This window comes from Triturus cristatus, chromosome 3_2, assembly GCF_964204655.1.
Source record: "Triturus cristatus chromosome 3_2, aTriCri1.1, whole genome shotgun sequence".
Classification (NCBI taxonomy): domain Eukaryota; kingdom Metazoa; phylum Chordata; class Amphibia; order Caudata; family Salamandridae; genus Triturus; species Triturus cristatus.
Genome location: NC_140584.1, coordinates 474099834 through 474124687, shown reverse-complemented (window position 1 = coordinate 474124687; position 24854 = coordinate 474099834). Strand labels below are relative to the sequence as shown.

General features: G+C 44.5%; 1 protein-coding gene across 1 annotated transcript in view; it reads right to left on the bottom strand.

The window, feature by feature from the left end:
• The window catches only part of COPB1 (coat protein complex I subunit beta 1), a 250477-nt gene that overhangs the window by 62059 nt on the left and 163564 nt on the right, over positions 1 to 24854 (bottom strand). The window contains exon 15 of the mRNA XM_085648117.1: positions 10397 to 10624. Within this exon, the coding sequence (XP_085504243.1) occupies positions 10397 to 10624 (228 nt within the window). The remainder of the gene's footprint in view (positions 1 to 10396; positions 10625 to 24854) is intronic.

Sequence of the window (24854 nt, the reverse complement as noted above, 5' to 3'; positions counted from 1 at the left end):
CTGAAGTCACAACCCTCAAAGATTGAGTCCAATAGTTAGGAAATAAATACTCAATCAGTGTACGGAGGAATTAGATAAATTAGCATTTATCACAACCTACAGTTCTTACAGCAATCTATGTGGCATAAAAATGAGCCATCAAAGTGTTATGAATTACTATTCACAGGCAAGAGAAAACACAAGCTCCCTGTTTATAAGTGAAAGGTGAAGAAAAGGTGACCTAGTGTGAGAGAGTGTCTTTTTTGACATGTTAGCCCCACCTTTTTACCTGGTATACGATTTTGTTTCGATTGTAGTACACAATGTTCATACCAACACGGTACCCTGTGCCAGTGCTTCTTCCCTAAAACTAGTCCACAATTTGCCCTTCAGGCCCCCTGTAAGCCCCTAGTAAATGGTACGTAGGGCTTTGGCACTGAAGAGGGTCCCCGAGTGTCTCATAAGTCCCAAAGAGTTGACATGGTATACTGCCTGTGTGACATACCAACTTGCACTGCCTAAGGTAAATGTAAGTAACCCCTCTAGCAGGTCTTCCAGCCCTAAGGCACTATACCACAGGGGTGGGCATATTTGCATGGGCAGATATGCTTATGCAATACTGAAGTCCATTCTTAGATATTGTAAGTGCCAGGGAAGCGATAGAGAGTACATGGGCTGGAAACTTGACAACTCTGGTTCCCCAGCACCATGTTGGCTTCTTTGAAACTAGAAGTGTTTGGTACCAAACTACTCCTCTCAATAAACCCACACTGATGGCAGTGTGGGATGTACTCAACCATGTATTCAGAGGGCCCCTCAGTGGTGCCCCCTGAAAACCTACCAATCCTGGCGTGGTAACAGACTGGCTGTAGGCAGACTGCCACCACCAGGCATGTTTCTGGACCCCTGGGATGAGAGCCACTGCTCTCTGGGACCAGAAACATGGAACATCCAGGGCTCAGGATGGGCACAGCGTTTGAGAGGGAAGCTTCAAAGGCATGCAGCCTTAGTAATGCGACCCCCAGCCACTGCTGCTAGCAGCCGAAGGCAGCCCCCGGTTTACACCCCCACTTTAGGCAGGCAAAACTAGGAAGAATAGGTGGTGTGGCCACCTCTGCCAACCCCACCCCTAAGACGGGGGAGGCGAGGTAAGGCACAGCTTTCAGTCCCCACCATCTTGAAGATGGGTAGACCCCTCCAATCAGGGCTAGGTCTATGCCTCCTCTCACAGGAGCGTGGCATAATAGAGGGTATAGTCACCCCAGGAAAGGTTCTCATTGGACCTACATACAACGCCTCTAAAAGGCCTCCTAAATTTAGTATTAAGGGGGCTCCCCAAACCTAGAAAGTAGATCTGCGATTACCTAGGAAGAAAGAAGATGACCCTTCAGAGAAGACTAAAGACAGCGACTGCCTTAGCACCAGCCCTACAGGCCTGTCCCCAGTTTCTGAGAACCTGCGATCTGTCTTGCAGCCAGCGACCTCTAAAAACTCTGGGAGGACTGCTGGCTTCAATAAAGATCAAGACATTCTGAAAACAGCGGAACTGTTACCTGCATCCTAGAAATACTCCCAAAGAGAAGACTCTGAGGTCTCCGGAACTGCCAAAAGCAGACGCCCAAAGCCACCACTTCACCAGTGTCCTCCGGGCCGAGTTGAAGTGGGCCACCGGTGCCAACAAGGTTACCCAGCCCTCCAGAGCTCAAGTCAATTAGAGTCAAGTTGTGATGTATCTATTTAGTTCAAATAGAAATATAATGTAGCTTCTCAACTGGCATAAATGTATCCAGCCGAGTTTTGATACCACAATGCCTGCTTTCATAGCTAGCAGCCAATGTGAAAGGCAGGTCACAGAGCTCCATTACATCTGCAGTTTATACAATGAAACATGAGACTTTTAGTGTTTTTTTCTAAAATGAACAGCGACCAGCAGAAAGGCCATATGCATGGTAAGAAAATAAGTTACTTATCTGTAACTGCAGATCTCCTATATTGGTATCTTTCATAGATTCACATGTATGAATCATTCTCAGTTAAAAAAACAAGACAAAACGAAACTTGAACTTTAACCAATCGGGAGACAGCACCCTCTAGAACACTCCCAACAGAGGCCGAATCCCTCAGATTTTCAAGCACAAGTGGGATTAAAGAATCCCGAGCCTCTCGGGGGGAGTTACAAATATTGGAGGAAGGCAGTTACAGGCAAGTAACTTATTTTCTTCTCCAGTATTGAATCTTTCATAGATTCACACTCCTGAAACAGAGACGCAAGCAGTTACTGTATTTGTATATTTTATAGTGTTAGTGCAAATAGAAGGTGGTGGGTAGAACATATAGACATAACATTCCTATGCAATTTAATAATTAAAAAAAAAAAAAATTATATAATACATTAAAATTTGCATAAATACATAAGCAAACACATGGAAACAAAAGAGGCTCCCCTTACGGAAAATAGTAAAAACCTGTCCAGCCGCTGCATCACTGCGTGTCAATTACAGTAAATAATGCTGCATTATTATATGCACACACTGTCAAATCGCAACACGATCTATCTTTTCCAGAGGCAGTTCCACAAAGAAGCTGAGGTGGAAAGTGCCCTAGTGGAGTACATCATGGTTTTCGCTGTGAGAGGATTGCCAGCCTTTGAGTGGCAGAACTGGATTGCAGCTCAAATTCATCAAGAGATGGCTGCCATAGTTACTGGAGCACCCTTACAAGGGTGTCCATCTGATGCCAACAGTCGGTCAGTTCTAATGAGTGGTTTAGAGCGATGTACGTAGAATTTCAGATATCATGTCATACCTAGAGTATGTATAGACCTATCAGCTGGTGATGCTGGATTTGGGAAGAAAGCTCAAAATATTATAGTTTTTGAGGCAAAATCCAAAGGAACCTTGGGAAAAAAATCTTTGGATTGGTTCTGAGAAGCACTAAACTGCGTGGGAGGAGAAAGAAGATTTTTGAGTTGAGAAAGCCTGTATCTCCTCTACCCTCCTGGTCAGAGTGAGCGCTAGTAACAAGGCAAACTTCCATTGGAGAAATATGAGGTGTGCTCTGTGAATGGGTTTGAATGAACTCTTCATGACTTGAGATAGAACTATGTTCAGGTTCCAGTCTGAGGAAGGAGCTCTTACAGGAGAAAAAAACTCTGAATAATTCTTTCACAAACGGTTTAATGATTCTGCATGGCAGAAAGAGAGAAACTGTGATGAGCATCTATATCTTTATATTGCTGTAAGCTGTACCCTAACAGATGCATGTACCAACCGTGACTGAGCTAGCAAGCGAAGATAGGGTAGTGCTAGAAGAGGATGCAGGTTTGATAACTGGCGCCATACACAGAAGCTTTTCAATTACTGCTTACATGTCTTTGTCCTGGCTTCTGACTTGATTTGGAGAGAACAGACCTGCAGTCCTGAGGAATATAGAGATCTTTGAATCCATGAAATTTAGGAGCCATGCACATAAGAGGAGAGAGAGATTGAGTCGGGACAAAACACCTGCCTTAGATCATAATCAAAAATTTAGGGGATGTTGTAGGTGAATGTGGCAGTATTTAAATAGGAGAAGCTCTATGAACCAATGCTGCGTGGGCTACCTGGAGGCTATCAGGATGAGACAACACTGCTCCCCTTTCCTCTTGCTGAGAACCTTGGCATTAAAAGGTATGGGGAGGAGGAGGTTCTAGGCACAGATCCGGGACCATCTGTCGAAATGCATTTCTCCATGATCCTGGATGTGGATGATAACTTGCAAAGAACTGGCATTTGCGGTTTTCGTTTGTTGCAAAGAGATCTAGGACCGGTTTGCCCCAGAACGAGATCACCACATCACAGACTGATCAAACTCTCATTTGTGGAGGCTGTGTCCAGTTCTGCTTAGTATGTCTGCTAAGAGATTGACAGTCCAGGGGACATGTTGGGCCCGAATAGTTATTTTCTATGTAGTTAGCGGGCTACATATTTCCTGATCTTCCTTGGGCAGCACAAGTGATCTTGTGCCGCGTCATTTGTACACGTATTGCATGCTGGTGGTATTATCCACGCGAAGTAATACAGAAGACCCCGCAATCATTGACAGGAATGCCTGGAGACTAAGTTAGATAGCTTTGCACTGCAGGGGATTGAGAAGTATGGTTCTTCTGGAGCGCAGACCACTTACCTTGAATTTTCACATTCTGTGGACGACTGAATGAGTTCTCCAGGGAGCCATCCGCACTCACTACGAAGTGAGGTATTTGAGGTAAGAAAGTGAGGTTCTCTGACAGGTAGGAGGTCTGGGATCACCAGATTAGAGCTTGCATTATACATGTGGGAAGTTCACCAGTCCCTAAACTGATTCTTTTTTTGAAATGTATTGTTTTTGTAGCAGTTCCGGTAAAGCTCTCATTTTTAGGCATGCAAGAGGGATCATACTGATCACGGAGGACATGATGCCCGGAAGCTAATTGACCAGACGGACTGATTTTTTTGTTCGAGATACAGTTCCTAGGGCCTTCGGTGCATGTCTTGGGATAGAAAGCCTTGGTATAGAGTGGAGTTGATGATCTTTGATAATTCACAAGGAGACCTAGTTTGTTTAACTACTTTAGGCCAAGCCTCTGTGGCCTTTAAGCTTTCATCAACCAGTTGTTGAGGTAGGGGAATACCCGATGACCGTTCTTCCTGAGAAAATCTGCGCCAGAGGCTAGGCAGTAGGGAAAAGTGCAGGAAGCTGATTTGAAGCCACATGTGAGAACATTAATGCTTGGGTCGGGAATGCGGAAGTATGAAACCTGTTAATTCAGATAGGTCATGTGGTGTCGGAGAGGATAAGGATTGTCTCTGGAAATAGTCGTAAAATTTCCGGGGGACTATAAAGTATCGCCACTCCTCTGTTTTCATGTTTATGAGGAAAAATTGAGAATAGAAGCCCGTTGCTTGCTGAGAATATGGGCTTTACTCCATGGTTAACATAGCTAGCACTCCCTTCCAAAGCAGATGGGGATAAGGTGGGTGCTATCTTGGTGAACTCCAACATCCGACCATATGTGATGAGATTTAGGACAGATTTGTACGGTGCTATTTTATGCCTCAGAAGACAACATTTCGGAATTGTTTCTCCCACAGGACGGCGTAAGCAGCACCAGAACGTTGTTACTAAAGGTAAACTAGCCTAAGGGCTACTGAGAGGGTTGATAAGTCTGATATCTCTGGTATCCTCCTTGATACAGATAAGTGTCTCTTTCGCGGGTCCCTCTAAAGGGTGTTTTTCATAATTGTAATGTGCCCAAAAGATCTTGCGGTATCAGAGTCAGGCTTGACGGCTTGCAAGGCTTCGTCGAGATGCTTGACAAACAGAGCGACGCCATGGTAAGGTGAACATATTATATATTTGCACCTCTGGTTGTAACCGTTGTGGCCAGGAACTAACCTTGGCGTCTAAGGAACACTGACCTGACCAGTTGTGAGAATTCTATTGAAGCTATATCTAAAGCTCAATGTTCGTTTTCTGATGAGAACACTTCTCCCCTCCCTGCAGAATCTTTTTTGTTTCTGCCCTCTCGGTCTTCCGACAGAAATTCTATGTATGTAGCAATATCTGACCAAATCTTGTGGTTCTACCTATCCCATATTGCCAGTGAACTGGCAGAGTAGCACCGAGCATAGTTAAAAACATCTCCTTGCTGGTTAGGCAGGGTTATGAGTGACCGGGATTTCCATGATTGTAATTCTCCCTGGATATATGAACAATTGAAATAGGTCTTGCAGCATTTCTATGTAAAATCATTAAGAAAACAAAGAAATTGCTTATTTGCTACTTGAGGTGTTTCGATACTCGTTCACGAAGGGTATAGAAACCACAAAAATCTTCTGGTGGGGATTACACTGCTTGGGAGCCATCGCTCTACCATCATCAGATGTGAACGGGTCATTCCCAGGAAGCATGGCAATTTTCAACATTGGGATCATTGTTGGAATGGCAGAAGTATTGGAGAATGCTGACATATCGGAAACGATGTGACCTTGCAAGCTGAGGAAAGTGTTTGTAGACCTGAGCCATGCTCTGAAGTTGGAGGCAATGCGAAGTGGTGAAATTGCTCCACAAATTGCCTCTCCATACATTGCTAACTATTATAAACATGCTCCTATTAGCCCCCTTAATTCTTGACATTAAGTTATTCTGAATTATGTGTCTTTTGTTCTTGTTGACGACTGTGGTGCTTTCGCCATCTATATGGCCATCAAGATAGTCGTAGAGGAGGCGGACGTAGATGACAAGGCTGATGTTGACAACGCTTCAACCCTCGTAGACGAGGACATTGTTGTAGACTATCGCAGATGAGGCTTTCGTAGACAATGCCATCATAGAGTAGGCCATTTGTAGACAAGGCCAGTGGTAGACGAGGCCATTTGTAGACGAGGCCATTTGTAGACGAGGCCGTCACAGACTAAGTCTTCATAAACAAGGCCATCGTGGACGAGGACGTCATAGACGAGGACGTCATAGACGAGGACGTCGCAGACAACCATCAAAGAGGAGGCTGTTGTAGATGACCATCGTAGATGAACATCGTAGATGAGGCTATAGTTGAATGACCGTCAAACAACAGCCATAGATGAGGCAGTCCTGGACGATCGTTGTAGACTATGCCATTGAAGATGAGGCCATTCGCAGATGAGGCCTTTCGGAGAGGAGGCCATTCGCAGATGAGGCAGTAATACTGGACATGGTTGTGGCTGACGACGTTACCATCGCAATTTGATAACAATTATTTTGATAGCAGTTTTGCTGTATACGCCTCACTGTCAGGTTATGGAGATTTTCCTGATGTAGTATCAGGGCTAAGGAGGGTCTACCTTTGAGGAAATGTCTTCCCTTTTTCTCTCTCTGTGTGAGAGACCCTTGTTTAGTCTTTTTTATGGCTTTTCTGCGTGCCTTCTAAAGACCTTTGACTTCTGCTGTGAGTCGAAGGAATACTCACTGTCCTCATCAGAAATGACGGGTTTAAGTTTCTGTAGTCCCATCTCTCTCAGTGTGTGTTTTTAAAGGAAAGGTTAGCCATATTTTGTAGTCCCTTACCTTGTTTTCTGTTACTCTGACATACTAGTGTCAGGATGTTAGAAATGGTGTTTCTGGTTGGCTAGGGTTTGCACATAAGCCAGGCAGAACCCACCACTCCAGTCACTGTAAGGGAGTTACACATCCAAGATAACCTCTGCTCACTCCCTTGGTAGCTTGGAAGAGCAGTCAAGCTTATCCCATGTGTAAATTGTTTGCGCGACAGAGACAGACAGACACACAGGTCTAAAAAAATCCTTTGTATTGCACATAAAAACACGTGCCACTAGGCACTTGTTCATGACATTACATAGATCATAAAACCACTTTGCCATAAGGTCACAGTTAGTGCACTCAAGTAAATACTTCTAAGTTGCAAAAGTGATAACACATCTGAAAAGCAGTCACTTTATGCATATCATGAAGTTCAAGAACATAATTCTCATTGTTTTGATGTTACAAGGATTCAAAATGTCATGAATCCAAATATCAGGGCATATAAGGTAGCATGTGAGAAAACAGAACAAATACCCACGTTGCCAAATCTACCTTTCCCTAACTCCCTCAAGGCAGGGGCACCACGTTCCGGTGCGCCCAATCGGTGAAAAAGTGGGACGGGTAATCCCTGCTCCACAGTGGGGGTTGCCGTGCCACTTGGCTGCTTGTGCAGGGAGTAAGGCGAGGGGAGGGAAAAGGGGCAAAGCGGGACCTTCGTTGAGGATTACTGACCAATGAAGAGCCAAATGCTTCCTTTCTGGTCTCATAAGGGGAGCAACAATGATTTGTTTGCCCCCTCTTTGTCCCTTCTCGGGACTACCCGATACATCGCAGAGCAGCCTCCCCCGCTGCAATAGGCGGGAGGAGCAAGGGTCTTTTCTTTTCGGCTGCATGTCGGCCTGGTGCGGGTGTGAGGCTCCTGCTTCACTCTGGTTCCGCGCCACGGGGTTCCCTCGGCAGAGGAGGATGGCTGTACTACAGGCGGATGGTGCCGACGGCCTGCTGCTGGAGAGAGCGAGCCGCTGAAACGAACCCTCAGTGTGTTGGCTTCTCCCCAGGCTGTGGCTCTCAAGGAGGAGCCTCACCTGTGGGGGGGCGGCACATTTTCCTCCCACGCTCACCGCGTGTTGAGGGCTTCTTTCTCTGTTGGTCCCTGCATTGTGGTTCCCTTTCCAAAGGGAGGGGGCTGCGCTGAAGAGGACTGCATGGTGCGGCACCGAGGCAAGCCACCAGCGCTTCTTCCTCTCCTTGTTGGCGAGTAAGCCCACGCCTCGGGCTGCAGATTTTCAAACGCTCACCACCGGCTTGCGTGCAGACCACAAGAAACTTGCCCCATGTAGCACTTACCACATGCTTCCCAATGGCAAAAAAAGCGGTCCTTACACAGTTTCCAGCACTCCTTCCAGGCAGGTTTATTTCAGATCCGGCAAGGATCTTACCGTAAATCTTTAATGTCGCGAATCTTTATGTCACTGAGATTTCCAACATGAGGCCAACACACACACACACACACACACCTTTGGAGCAAGGGCAAAAAAAATAAAAATCAGTCCTTTACCTCCACCACACACAGAAACAGCAACTGAAGGCCAACCCACCCCTCACACAGAAAAGGCAGTGCTCCTCACACAGTCCTTTTTCTTGCTTAGGTCCTCTTGTTTCTTGAAGTAATCTAAATTCCCTGGGGGTTTTAGGTGTAATACTTTTACCGCATTTTTTCATTGTTCTCTTTGCTGTAATGGTCTCTGAACCAAGTCCAAACTAGTCCTGTCCTTCCTGGTGCACCATGACCAATAGGGGCGGAGACAGCATTGGGAGACACAGCCTATTCAGGTGGAAACAAAACTCCTCCCACCACTCTGAATACAGACCAGGTCTATTGAGCCCAGCGAGGAGTCCCTTGGAGAACTTCATCAGGGCTTTAGGTAAAGCAAGGCAAAAAGTCAAAAGTAATCATGAAGAGGTGATCCAAAGTATGTGTTCCAGTGTATTGCGCTGGATGCAAAGAAGAATATCCAGGGCTGAGTCAAGCCCGAAAGAGAAGATCCTCGTAGAGTGGTTCCACGGGTCCGTCTGTGAGAACACCTACTTTGGACCACCTCTTCATGACTACTTTTGACTTTTTGCCTTGCTGTACCTAAAGCCCTGATGAAGTTCTCCAAATGAGAACGAAACGCGCTGGCTGAGCTGAATGCTCTATTATCATATGGGAAATACAAATTCGAAATAAAGACTTTTTATACAACAAAAAGTATCTTGGACTTCATTTCCTGGCGCACACCCACTTACAGCTACATTTTCAGGATCTGGGACACATTTTCAGGATCTGGGACACAGAGGGCTATCGTCACGCTGGAGTTTTTTTAATTAAGGAAACTTGTGTGAGGTGCAGAACTAACAGTCTGCCGTTAAAGCTTTGTTTCTCTGTAAAGTTTGGAGATAAACCTGCCAAAAGGGCCAGGTCTAACACAGTCAGAGAGAAATGAAACATGAAAGCTAATCTTTGATGATTAAAATTGAATAGCTGAAGAAACGGAGTAGAGCTCAGAGAGACACCCTTCACAAGACGTGTGAGAGACTCGGCCTCTGCTAGGAGTGTTCTAGAGAGTACTATCCCCTGATTGGTTATTGTTCAAGTTTATTTATTTTTTATCAATTAAAACAAACAAAAAAAAAAAAGGATATAGGCTATTAAACTGACTGTTTCATTGCCATTATAGCCTATGATAGTGATACATACTGCTTTATTATGGTACTGTGGGACTCTCACTTCGATGACGTGGAATGATTCAAGCATGTGAATCTATCAAAGATTCCATATTGGAGAACGTTTATTTTGTGCATACTATAGGCCATTACAGAAAAGAATGAGCATGTTTCCACAGATTCAGAGTTTCATTATTTTTTTTAATTTGAATTGCATTAACAACTGTTTTTGATGATTTTCTTTTTCACACTACACTCTCATTTGCACTACTATTCTTCATGTCATGCAACTGTACTATCTCTTTCGTATGAAAAAAAGGAGCAAGACCGCAAAGACTTGCGCAGTTTGGGGGAATAGGCGATGGTGTGGTCATGCAGAATATGGAATAAAATACAGTCTGCTGTAGGTTAAAAGAATTTTGCAAGTCAACTCAGAGTCCCATGACCTTATAAAGGATCTCATCATTTGGCCTCATCCAGCAATATGGTCATAGCTCTCCTCAGTGACTTGCAATATACGGCAAGGGGGACTTTATCCCATATATATTGCTTAACAATGTTGTCTTTCAATCCTTTTATCTACACAGTATGCCTTTGATCTTTGTTTTTTTAACCGTCAAGAACAGCATTGAACATATGCTTAATGATGAGCAAAAACTTAAATATTTACCTTCTGAGATAGTTTCTCCTCCTCCAGTTTAGCAGAAAGCATGTGTGAAAGAGACTGTCTGCATTCTTTGTTGAAAATGTCATTCATCAATGGAGTACATTCAGACAAAACCTTCAGGCAAAGAGAGATTCGGTCAACGTCGTCATCTGTGATTGGCTTCTTTGGAAGTGAAGACTTGCCCAAGTGAAGAATAGTGGCCATTATCAACATGGCTTCAGCAACAAATGACTATAAAATAGAAAACATGGAAACAAACCAGCAATTATACAATTTTTCAGTACTTAAATTACCCAAAGTTCATCTTCAAAGTCACTGCAGTAGACTACTGATCTACAAACGCAGGTTATGCACATATTGTCACCTAAATGATCACATATAAGTAACACTTTGAAGGATTTGCTCTGCTGATGTTAAAGGTACAGCACATTTGTACTACAAATACCTGGAGACTTCAATTACAAAAGGTTTGAAAACAAACTTGTTACAAAACATAACAGCATTATTTTAATAACTAGGACAGACTCTAGAAGAGTAAACCGCTATACCAAAGGCATTTTTCATCAATATTTCATTTATATCTTGCGGAAGAACACACTTGAATCATTTCTTGTACGATTGCCTTTTTGGTGGGGTAGTAGGAGATCCAATTCCCTACACTAGTTGGGCACCAGATATTCAGCACCAATTTGTCCGATATGATTTTGCACCATTCTGTAGAAAAGCACCTATTCTACTCCAAACGGCATTGTTGTGATTAGCGGTGATTAAAGATTACTTATTTACCAGCATGGTCCAAGCCCATAAAGGTTTGGGTGTTCCCCCTTCCTTGTCCTACCAACAGCATCTAGTCTCTTACTATTCTTGTCAGGGGCTATTGGATGCTGGTGTATTCGCCCTCTAAGAAGCAGTGCTGCAATGAGTGTGGCAGAAGGAACATTATGTCTGATTTAGGTAGGGTCGTGTGGGGATGGATTTTACTGTTTTCACCCATAAAATGACGAGGTGGTCTCTTTAAAAGCTTCCCTATGTGGATGGATTACACTGGATAACATAGGAAGACATAGGTTTTTCCGCACTGCTGTAGCCGGTCTTACCCGGTACCCAGTATTAGCTGTTCTCCTAATTATTGCATGATACAATGCTAAGTCGACTGGCAGGGTGCATTTGATGGGTATGCACCCATTTACTCTTGAAGAGAATCTATTTCTTTATACTTCCATATGGCTTATTCCTGATATGCATCCTTTTGTAAGACCGGCTGTGTTTCTTTCTCATACTTAATCCTGTTCTTCCTCCTGTGGTTCAGGACATAATGGAGGGGATCTATTCTAAAACTTCCATAGCTCTCGTGTCCTGTTTTTACAGGTATTTGTAGGCGCGGATTATCTGAAATTTCTTTTTTTTTTTTTGTTATTAATGCTGCTACCTTGGTCTTGAGGCAGTTTTCTTTTTCTGGGGTTATAAAAAACTAGTTACTTACCTGTACACTATGGTTCTCCAGTATTATCTTTCACAGATTCACATGCTTGTATCTTCCCCGTCGTCATGGTGGGAGTCTCACGGTAACAGAATGACCATAGCAGTACTTGAAAAACTGCACAGAAAAATCCCATAGGGAATCACATTTTTTGGTAACCATACCTCATCATTATTTTGTCCAAAACTCAGCCAATCAGCTGCTATCCCTGACATCACACTCCCCAGCAGAGCCATCATACCTCAGATTTCCAGTCCCAAGTGAGAGACAAGGATATATCTAGAGATAAAAAGGTTCTACCTGAGAAACGGGGAGGTGGGCGGGCAGCATGTGAATCTATGAAAGATAATACTGGAGAACCATAGTGTACAGGTAAGTAACTTGTTTTTTCTCCAGTATTGAATCTTTCATAGATTCACATGCTTGTATCAGAATAGCGAGCAGTACTTGTACCAAACTGCGTTTCCAGGATAGAACCCCATATTCTTTGCGGGCTCTGGTCCTATTTCCAGGATATTAACAATCTTATAAGAATACTTATGCCAAGATAGTATTCAAATATTGCAAGAAAATAAATGGGTAAATAGACAGATATATCTGCAATATGTATACAAGAACAAATATATATATCTTGATAAATACCTTATTGAAATAATCGTAGAACTGCTTGTCCCGCTGCTGCATCCTCTTTCCATGCTGTGTCTAGACAATAGTGTCTAGTGAAGGTGTGCACATTTTCCCACGTCGCTGCCCTGCAAATGTCTGGCAGAGACACTCCTGCAAACAGAGCCGTAGAAGTTGCCATCTTTCTCGTAGAATGCGCGTGCACCCTGGATTGTAGAGGTTTTCCAGCTTTGACATGACACAAGGAAATGGCCGAATTTATTAAATCTCGAAATGCTAGATCTGGACAGCGTCAACCCTTTTCTGGGACCAGAAAAAGCCACAAAAAGTTGCTTTGTTTTTACTGAAAGATTTTGTTTTGTCAATGTAGAATTTTAAACATCGCTTAATGTCAAGAGAGTGTAGGGCTCTTTCCGCAGATGAAGAAGGATCTCTAAAGAATGTAGGTAACACTACAGGCTCATTGAGATGAAAAATGGACGGGACCTTAGGATTGAACTTTGGATTTGTTCTAAGGATAACTCTATCCTGTCGGAATTGGAGAAAAGGTTCTGCAATTGAGAAGGCTTGAATCTCACTGACCCTTCTTGCTGACGCGAGAGCTAACAGCAAGGTTGTCTTCCATGAAATAAACTGTAAATCCGCTTTATGTACTGGGTCAAACGGCGGTTTCATGAGCTGCGTAAGAACCGTATTAAGCTGCCAAGAGACTATTGGGCGTTGCACCGGGGGAAAACACTCTGAAGAACCCTTTGAGAAATTCTTTTATCACTCTTTGTGACCAAAGAGATGGATGATTAGGAACCCTCCTATATCTTGAGATAGCGGCCAAATGCACTTTTATAGACGTATGTGAAAGTCCTGATTTAGCCAAATGCAAAAGATACGAAAGAATTTGCTTTGAAGAGGCGTTAAAGGGATGCAGATTTTTAGATGGGCACCTTTGACAAAAATCTCTTCCATTTTGCCGCATACGTCTTATTCGTAGAGATTGCCCGAGATAGTGAAAGAATATCTCGGCATTCCTGAGAAATATTTAAAGATTGGAATTCATGTTCGTGAGGTTCCATGCTGACAAGTTTAGCGATTTCAAATTTGGGTGGAGAATTTGACCTTCGTTCATAGTGATCAGGTCCTGCAATAATGGGAACTGTATTCTGGGTGCCACTGATAACTTGAGAAGTTCTGAGAACCAAGCTTGTCTCGGCCTTGCCGGGGCTATGAGAATTAAGTGGCACGGTTCCGATTTCATCTTCCGTAACACCCTCGATATCAGAGGAAATGAAGGGAATGCGTACGCGAACATCTAGGTCCAGCGCATCTGTAGTGCATTGCCCACAATGCCTTTTGAGGAAACCTGATTGCAAAGTGTTTGCATTTTGAGTTGTGGTGGTTCCCGAACAGATCCAACGATGGGGTGCCCCATAGACGGAACACTCTGAGAAGCGGACTTTGAGCCAATTCCCACTCGTGAGAAACACTGGATGATCTGCTCAGGACATCTGCTCTTGTGTTGTTCACACCTGGAACGTGCTGTACTTTAAGTGAGATGCTGTGAAGCAGTAACCACCTCCAAATCTCTTGCGCTTTTTTTGACAGGAGTTATGACTTTGTACCCCCTTGTTTTAATAGGTAAAACATCGATGTTGTACTGTCTGTTTTGACTAGTACTGTCGAATCGTGAATTCTGGGGAGAAATGCTTGTAATACCAAGAAAATTGCCTTTAGCTCTAGCAGGTTGATGTGAAGTTGAACTTTGCGGTCTGACCAATGACCCTGTATTTCGAGGTCTTGGAGGTGCGCACCCCAACCTTGTAGCGATGCATCTGTCATCATAACATAGCTGTGATGTTGAGGTTCGAAGAGTAGACCTTCTGTCAAATGTTTTCTGATTTTCCACCATGACAGGGCCTTTTGGATCTGAGGAGTGATAAAGATCCGATCTTCAAAGGACTCTTGAGATTGAATCCATTGTTTATCTAGAAGCTCTTGAAGAGGCCTCATGTGCAGTCTGCAATTAGGAAGTAAGGGGATACAAGAAGACATCATCCTCAATAAGGATTTGAAGATTCTCACAGAAATGCACTTTGTTTGTATATGCGACGCAAGGCTTATGATTTTCTGAGTACGCTCTTCTGAAGGATAAGCTTTTGCTTCCTTTGTGCGAAGTATGGCTCCCAGAAATTTAAGGGACTGAGATGGCATGAGGGACAATTTTTCTAGCTTGATCCTTGGACCCAGACGACTGAAGAGATCCATGCAAAATTGCAGAGAGCGCTGGGTTTCCTGGAACGAAGTATCTTTAATGAGCCAATCGTCCAGATTTGGGAACATTTGGTGACCTTGAAGTCTTGAAGTCTCAGGTGTGCTGCTACTGGCGCCATACATTTCATAAAGACCCTTGGCGCAGACTTCAGGCCGAATGACAAGACTTTGATCTGGTAGTGGCGCCCCACCACCATGAAACGTAGAAACTTTGTGATTTATATGAATCGGGATATGAAAATAAGCATCTAAAAGGTCCAGGGATGCCATGTTATCTCCTTTGCAGAGAAGTAGGAGTATTTCTTGCAGGGATAGCATACGAAAAGATATCTTTTTGATGAATTGGTTCAAACTTCTCAGGTCCATTACCTGCCTCCATTTCGATGCGTCTTTTTTCTTTATTAGAAAGAAATGCGAATAAAAGCCTTTCCCTCGTTGAAGACGCGGAACCTCTTCTATTGCCTCTTTTTGTAAAAGGGATACAATTTCTGCCTTGAGGGCTGACAGGTGTTCTTGCTTCCTGTGAACAGGAGGATGATTCGGAGGCTTCTGTATAAATTCCAGGGTATGGCCTTGATGTATCACGTCCAGTACCCATCTGTCTGTTGTTATCGACAGCCATTCCTGATAAAAGAGAGAAAGGTAATGATCTTTGAGGTCTGAGCATGTGGCGGGCGCTTTGAGAGAGTCACTGTCTTCTATTAGATTGTTGCGATTTACCTCTCGCAGCAGACTTCCCTTTGGACTGCTGATGATACGGGATGTTGGAGGATCGAAATTGTTGGTTGCTTGAAAACTGACGATACCCCTATGGCTGGTATCTGCTGGACTGATACGAGGATCTTTGATTGTATTGTTCTCTAGTTCCTCTCTTCCGAAAGGAATGGAATTTGCCCTGCTGCAGAGAGCCCAACGCTCACGCAGTGTCTGTGTCAGCTTTGATACTTTGGAGAACATCATCAACATGTTTTCCGAAGAGATTTTCTCCGTCGAACGCCATGTCAATTATTTTTGCTTGGACTTCCAGTCTAAAAGAAGTGGCTTTAAGCCATCCCTGCCTTCGGAGAGCCACTGCACCCGTCATTTGCCTGATTGCTACAGAAGACATATCCATTGCAATATCTATGGATTCAGATGCCGCCCTAGCCCCATCTTGTAAAATGGTGGCTGCTTCTTCCATCTTATCCTCAGGCAGATGGGCCAACAACGGTGCTATATCTGACCACATCTGTCTATTATACCTACTGAATGGAGCTAAAGCATTTGCAGCTCTAATGGAAGCTGCTGCCATCACAGCAAAGTGCTTCCCCGCACCATCCATTCGTCTTCCTTATCAGGAGGAGCTGCAGAAGTTGAAACTGGGTTTTGTGACCGTCTTTGAGCGGCTTGCATCACCACAGACACTGGCCGCGGATGTCCAATTAAGCATGCTGGAGAGGATTCTGGGGCTCGATATTTTTTCTCTATCCTGGGTACCGAGGCAGCGACCGAGGCCGGATTCTTCATTATTTTCAATCCCTCGTCCCAAATGTGATCGATAATAGGAATAGCTCTGATGGATTTTCTTGATTCCTCTCCAAAATCATAGAGAAAACACTCAGTTTCTTGAACTGGAAGTGGGAGTTCAAATCTCTTTGAGGCTTTTTCCATAATATCATGAAATCCTCCACTATCCTGTGGAGGAGAGTTTGCTGGCGACGGCGATGGAGACGGCGTAGCAGGTAGAATATATTGATCGCATTCTATCCCAACTGGATTTTCCTGAAGAAGTTGTCCTTCTTCTGGTTGCTCTGCATCACTCTCCGCTAAATCATCCCTGATTGTAATAATTGGAGGAGATTGGACCTTTTGCACTGAAAAAGGAGGTGGAGGTTGAGTTACTTGAACTTGAGTAGGACCAGCTGAAGACTTCGAGGCTGGGGCGATGGCTTCAGGAAAACGACGGTAATAGTCATTGATCATGACACGCAAGTCAGTCACCAGAGAAATTGACATTGAGACAGACTCTTCTCTCACATCAGGCTGTGCTTCTTCCTCATCCTCATAATCATAGGATTGCTGAAAAGACTCATACCTTTTCGATTCGTGCACTGGACGATCTTGGAATGAGAACACCTCTTGAACATCCTGATATTCTTCTTCATCCGTGTCCTGGCTCTTTATCTGAAGCTGGGAAGGGCTATAAGCCACTCCCGATGACTCTTCATCCTCTGACTGCAATTCTAGCAGATTTGATGGAGGAAGCGGAGACATTTTTGTTCAGCCTGTGAAATTTGTAGATTTCTTCACCGTCGACGAGCCCGTCGACGGTGGAAGGGACTTCAATGAAATCGATGATTTTGACTTTGGGGACTTAAAAGACGTCGTCAACGGAGCTCCCGTCAACGGAGTTCTCGTCGACGAAGGAATCCGTATTATCGTCGACGGAGTCGTCAGCGAGGTCGAAGCTGCTCTTCCCGTCGACGGGGTCGTCGACGAACCGTTCGACGGCGTTTTTTAGTCGTCGACGCAATTGTAGTCGTCGACGGCGCGGTCGACGTTTTCACAGAAATCAGTGCCGGCGACGCCCCAACCTTTGTAGACGGAGCTGAAGACACCTCCCTTGACTGCGGATTTCTTCAGAGGAGTGTGAGGAAGAGAAGACGAAGAAGCCTCTTTGTCTTTGGTTTTCTGCTTTTTAGGTTCCACTTTTTCCTCAGGAGCAGAAGATTTCCTCTTCTTAGAAGACTGAATATTAACCTCCTCTTCAGAGTCAGAATCTGAAGTGACCTTTTTTTGAAGCCACAACAGTAAACGTGCCTCCCTGTCTCAGAGTTTTTGCAGAAAAGGTTCTGCAGTGTTTGCAGTCTTTTGGCACATGTTTAGGATGAAGACAGTACAAGCTGTCCTTGTGGGGATCTTCAGAATACAGGCTAGGTTTCCCACAGGATCGGTAGGGCCTGAAGAGACTCTTTTTAGAGCTTTCAGCCATAATAGGTATAAGATGTAAAACAGTACCTTAAATCCAGAAGAAAGAACTTTCAGTTGGAAAGGTCAAAAGTTCACTCAGGAACAAAACTGAGCAAGGCTCCTTCTCACACGAAGGCAGTAGGAAATCTGAGGTATGATGGTTCTGCTGGGGAGTGTGATGTCAGGGCTAGCAGCTGATTGGCTGAGTTTTGGACCAAATAATGATGAGGAATGGTTACCAAATAATGGGATTCCCTATGGGATTTTTCTATGCAGTTTTTCTAGTACGGCTATGGTCATTCTGTTACCGTGAGACTCCCACCATGACGACGGGGAAGATGCAAGCATGTGAATCTATGAAAGATTCAATACTGGAGAACGTTTTCTTCTGCTTAGCTGTCAAGCATCAACACACTTCTTTTTTAAGGGGAGCTTGAATATCTTTCGCCATTATCTCCCTATGGAGCTTTTTTCTATTTGCTTCTCTTTACAACCAACTGTTGTTCTCTTGGTGTCAAGTGATTTTTCTAACCTATTGAATCGGACTACCCGGTCAGTTCTGAAAGGCTTTCCTCATGAGATATTGTAGGCCTACGCTTTTTCTGTATCATAAAAATCTTTTTAGGAACGGCCTCAGTATGTATGTGTTGCAGTTAAAAAAATAAACACACTCAGAGGAATTGCACTCTGGCTGTCTTCTGACGATTATAACTGTTGATATTAGGAGGAGACATGTGTGGAGTAATTTTCAGGGGTGTGCCACCCTGTCAGGCCGTCCTCGTAAGAGGCAAGGGAATCGGCATCCTTTGGTAGGAAATATACATACATCTCCTACCAAAGGATGCAGATTCTCTTGCCTCTTACGACGACGGCCTGACAGTGTGGCACACCCCTCAAAATTACTCCACACACGTCTCCTAATATCAACAGTGATAATCGTCAGAAGACAGTATAATATATATATATATATATATACACACACACACACACACACACACACACACACACACACACACACACACACATACACATACACACACATAGATCTATTGTTGCCGAACCTTCATATTCCAACACATACTGCTCCCTCTGAGCCTCTTCTGTCTCCTTGGCTACAATTGAGTCCTCAGTTGACAACAATCACAGTTTCTTATGGGAGTATTTCTTGGCTTGTGCTCTAGCATAGTGCATCAAACTCTCTTCACTTGAAGTCTTTTGCTGGAAGGCAGCAAAGACTGGACATCCTTCAGACTTCGGATTCTTAGGTAAACCGAAATTACATGCACATTTGTGTCCTTCACCCTCGCCCTCTAAATTAAGAAGATACTAAGTGTTAACAGTTACTCTTTGACTATATGTTCTGCCACCCTTTGTGCTAGAAGTCTCCCAAGAAAAACCGGTCTGTTTTTTTTCTCTTGATGTTGACATGCTCTTGTTACCGAACTCTGGCATCCTTCTGATCCTGTGGCAGAGCTCCAATGTAACTGCACGGGTGTCACCACATTTCATGGTTTTCATTCTTCCATCATCTAATTCCTTTCTACTTCGAAGTGTTTCATCTACTAGCTCCTCCATCTCAAGCATATATGTAGTTTTGTTTTATTTTTAACAGTCTTTAACACAGAGCTCTGGTCCTTACTTCTGAAGCCAAAACTGTAAAAACAATCTGAAGATGGAGACTACATTCTGGGGCACAGAGGAATAATGATGATGTCCTAGTGCATCATTCTGACTCCTCCTATGATTGAAAACCATAATAAAAAAGTTCAGGCAAACCGAAGCATTTTCCAGACCAAACCACTAAATGTCAGACTAATGCAAAGTATGTTAACATGGCGGAGATTCACTCTTCATAAGTGGGTGGTACAGCTCCATTCCTGGATACAAAACCTTCTGGTAAAAAGATTAAAGCACTGAAGGTCAACAACATCATCGGTCTCTTCTTGTGATGACAATGGAGTAATAGCTCAGTTCTACTTTGCCAACAGACATTGTATTGTGAAGGCTGCAGATGGGTCAGCGTTAAAATGCCTTGGTGAATGGGTTTATGGGATTGTCTAAGTGTTGGGTACACAAAGTCTGTATTATGAGAAACTCTCACATATTCCTTTGACAGACAACAGGTAATTTAGCTCAAGAAAAACTTTAGGACCATCATTGTTATTTTTGTTATAACAATTGAAATTCTCAAAACATGGGCTTTGATGGTAGAGCAACAGGTCTACCGCCCTTTGCACTCCCTTTTGACATTGTAATTAACGTAACTAGTAAGGCAAGAGCCAAAAAATGGAAAATTAAACTTTGATGGTCCTCTGTTCTAAGAAACAGGTTAGTATATTGTTGTATGCCCAGAGTTAGAGATTTTTGGTTGTCGTGTGTGCCCCTTAGCAACTGAACATTCCATACTGGAATTACCATTATGTAGGTTATCAAAATTGTAACAAAGCAGAGGCAATGCTGTTTAAGGCCGTGTAGGAAGCTGGCCCTCTATATAGTATATGAAAATGAGGTACACTGTGTAGAGAGTCCCAGCAAACCCCAAAGGAATTACAGAGGCACAAATGACATCCCAAATGCTCTCTTTTATGGTAGTGTGGGCGAGTAGTTAGGCATGTCAGAGTGTAGTGCTAAGCATTTATTACACACACATAGGAAATAAATGAGACACACTAAAGAAATCAGACACCAATTTATAAAAATAACACATAATTATATATAAATTTAGATACCAAGGTCATAGGAATCAAGTAAGTACTTTCCGAGTTGTGAATTTTTACAGTTTTCAAAAATGGACACTTAGTGCAGTTTCTGGATCGGTAATGTTATCCTATGGAAGAAAAAAGTATTCCATTCGGGCACTTAGCAGCAACGTATGGGACTGCTCTTCAGGACTTAAGGTGAATATCGGGCAAGGTCCAAGGCCACACCAACAGGTCACCTCGGTAGGCTCTGGGGCATCTGGATGCAGTGCTATGTCATGGCGTCAAGTGTCCCATTCACTTAACTGGGAGAACGGCCTGGTTAAAAAGAGGCTGCAAGCAGTGACTAGAGAACCAGTTCGATGGACCTATAGGGTGCTCGATCCTTGGGCAAACAAGGACACCCCATGTCCACTTCTCCTCAGGCTGAAGGGCTTGGGTGCAGTAGTGTGTTTTGGTATCTGATCCGGTGATTGAGTTCTCGTGGTTTGAGGGGTCTACAGAAAGAGGCTGCAGGCAGCAACTGTAAATTCAGTCTGGGCAAACCCAAGGATGGGCTTAGGCCTTGTGAGTCTGGGGATCATGTTGGTACTGTCACCTTCCTTGGACTCAGGCTCTGGAGCACAGAGGTATAGGAGCTTTGAGGCATCAGGTGGTGGCAGTTACAGACTCACATCTTGGTCTTGCATAAGCGGGGAAAACAAGACAACTGGGCCACTCACAAAGTGTCTCTCACTGTCCCTAGAGCCCCTCGACATGCAGATCAGTCTTCCTCTGCATTGGTGTCCAGTTTGGGCACATTAAGCCTTGGCTGCACAAGGGGACCAATACCCAGGGTATTCGTCTTGTGCTGCTCCCGGTGTCCTCTCAATCAGTGGGAGGACAGATCTGGCCTTTAGGAGCACAGGGACATGTTCCTGGGGGGCTGCTAGGTCGCGCTGGCCGGGGATCAACAGCTCGGTGGACCGCACATTGCGTTTTTGGTGCCTGCAGCTGCAGGGGAGTAGCTCCTATAGTCCAACTGTGTTTCTTCAGGCAACTGCTGAAACACTGACATCCCTCCGGGTTTCTTGGAGACTGCTACACTTGTTGGGGGCAGCAGTCAGGCTTGCCGGGTTGGTGTAAAGTTAGTCGTTGCTCCTCAGTTCTCGTGGTAGGACTCTTCTTTGTCCACTCCTCCTCTAATACCAATCTGAAGATCTGGTATCAGGGGTCCCCCTTATACTCAATTTAGGGGTGTTGAGGGGAGTGAGGGGTAGGAGCCAATGGCTACTTAGCCCTGTGGTCACTACCCCCCTAAATGACCACTTTCTTTGGGGAGTGGGCATCAACCGGTCTCCGAATTCCTAATTTCACCACACACAATATAGTGGAATTTCTAAAGTCGTGCTGACTTACAGCTGGTCACCCTAAAGGTGTGTCCAGCCTGGCAGTGCAACACGCTTCCTGCACAGCTAATTTTCCTGCTGGTCTAGGTGCCAAAGACTTTGGACAAAGGAGGGTGGCATACCCTCGTGTGTAGGGAAACCAGAGTCGCATACCAAAGGCGGTTGGGCTCTTTGAAGCTCCCTTGCCTTGGAATGCTAATCTGCAGGCCATCCTATGGGAGGGGGTGTAAACACCCTCTGCCCCAACAGGCTTGGTTTCTGACCTCTTGAGAGCAAAGGCCCTCACACCCTTGGGGGTCGGAAACCTATCTCTAATGACAGGCTGGTAAAAAACTGTCAGTCAGCATATCAGCAGTAGGTTCGGTCAGGTGCATGGATTAATAAATCTACCACTGGAATCAGAGCGGGTTTATCAATACGAGTTGTTCGATACTGTAGAGAACAGAGCTTTTGTTGCAGTTATGCAGTCTCACTGACATTTCCCCCTTCTGTATTGTCTGCAGTTTCTTCCCTAGCCAGGGCCCTATCATTCTCAGGAAGCAGGGTCTGCAGGTGTGCTTTATTAGGGTTCCATGTTTGGCAAGGTTCCATGTTTTGCAAAGTTTCTTAAGTTTGGACACGTTTTCGTAAAGACTCCGGTTGAGCACCTCAAAACTACCCTTTGTCTCAGACACAGTGTCAGAAAGTGCCTCTTTTGCAAGGATAGCTCCCGCTTTTTGCCTAGTTTTGATGTGGTTTCAAATGTTGTGCACAGGACCCTGGAAACCAGGTGCCCTGTGCCAGTGCTCCTTACTTAAAAACAAACTGCCAACTGGTATTTCTGCCCCATTTAAGTCCCTAGTAACTGGTAACCTGGTGTATGAAGATGGCTCTGTATATACACTATACCAAAATGAGGTATATAGTATGCACAGAGTCCAGTGGAACCCCAAAGGTAGGCAGAGGTAAAAGTAGATAGCACCTTACTCTCCATTTGTGGTAGTGTGGGCGACCATTAAGGCTTTATCAGAGGGTAGTGTTAAGCATTTGTTGTACACATTTAGGCAAGAAATTATGTCACACACTCAAAGACTGAACTCAGACCAATTTGTTTTTATCAAAAATAGTTATTTTATTTCTAGAACCAAGCCAAGCCTGCTGCAGGTAAGTGAAATAATACTTTGCAAAATCGTATGCAGTGATTTACAGTTGTATGCAGGTTCAAATGCAGTTGGTTGAATTACAGGTAAACAACAATTTGAAATTACCTTTTAGTTAGTTCACAGATTACTGTGTACGTTACTTTTTTATATTATTTTTCAGATTACTTTAGCTAATCAGTGTGATATGCCCAAATATCACACCAAGACATCTCCTAGACAAAAGGTAAGTAATTCACCTTTAGTAAATATGCAGTTTTTCAATGTTACAAACAAACCAACTCCACACTTAGAACAATTTCAAGAAAAGCAGTCAATGTATTCCTATGGGAGGAAATGAAGTTAAAGCTTTGCAGGGAAGTACTTATTTGTGGGTGTTGGTATTCTGAGGTTAGAACTAGGGTTCCTCCAGGGTCAAAGATGCACTCTTAAAAACACCCTCAGAGGCACTAGGGCGGCCGGGTGTAGAGTGCTTTGGCCCAATGTTATCCAATGGGGGATAGGGGGCCTCAGGTTGGTGGCTGCTCATGAGCAGGCCACAAGGTTGTGGGAGCAAGGCTCCTAGTGTTAGGCTCAGGGCAAAGGGGGATCAGAGTTAGCACCCAAAGTACACCCGCAGCCGCGCAGGGGCGACTGGGTGCAAGGTGCTGTTTTGGCTTCGGGTGCCCTGTGGATTTCAATGGGGATTCTCCGGTTGCAACAAAGACTGCAGACTTGGGGACTAACATCTTCTGGTGGTGACCACCGGTTGGAGAGGTAAGTCGGGAGGTCTGGGGATGCTGGGACACCGTTGGTTGGGCCACCCAAGGCCGTGGGACGTCGGTTACAGGGGTGTCTTGAGTAGACGAGTGGTTTATTCGTTTGAGTGGATCTTTTTTTTTTACCCGTCTTGAAAGCATTTTGTCCAATTCTATGCAATATCCAAACTGTATTATGTTCAGGATCAATCTGGCTGATGTGATCTTCCTCCACTCCTGAAGGAAGTTCTTTATTCTGGCTCCCACTGGTGATGTGTGCGAGCAGCTGCAATCTCTGGGAGTCACTTGTTAGTGGAGAGGTGCTACCCCTGTCCCCTTCTCTGTGTTCTTCCTCCAAGGGACAGTCGTCCCTCTTGCTGGTACTGCAGTGCTGTTGGGGTGCTGCTGTTTGACTGTTTCCAGAGAATGTCTGGCGTGTTCCTGACTGGAAGCTGCCTCTCCCTATAGGCCTGCGAGATGGAACTGTGTCTCTTCATATTCCTCCTCTAACCTGCAATTGCCCCACGGCTTTGCAGTTTAGGGGTCTTTCTTGAGATGGTTCAAGGTGTCATCAACTGTGCTACCAAACAACTGTTCCCCGCTGAACAGGGTATTTAGAATGTGAGCCTGTCCTTCCGGCTTGAATCCTGATATTCACCTTGAGTGACGGCATAAGGTGATCCCCATCAATTGCCAATTTCAGGCATGTGTTTGCAATGTTTTTGCCCTGTTCTGCCAAGTGTGCAGCTCTCTTGTACTGATCTGCCAGGTGCTTCATCAGTTCAGTTATCCTCCCAGTGGTGGTAGGAGGGCATTGGAATTTGAGATGCGCCACCAGTGTGCTGCACTGCGCTCAGGTTTTCTACCCATGAGGTCTATCCTTTTACTCTCCTGGTCAGGTTGGAGGGGATGTTGGCACTCTTCTGTGCTGTCGAAGTGATGATCGAATGAGCCGGTACTATACCCTTAATGCTGGGTCCTTGGAAAAATACTTCTAATTCTTCTCTGCCCTTGGACTCACAGCTCTACTAGTCGCAGGTTCTTTAAACGCTTCTCTTTCTTGGTCTAGGATGCTAGGAAACATTGGCAGGAATTGGATCCTGACTTGCGATGGGAAGAGGGTCTCTAGCAGGAAACAAGACTGCGGCTTTCCTTCCTCCAGCTGCGCTCCTCGTTTATC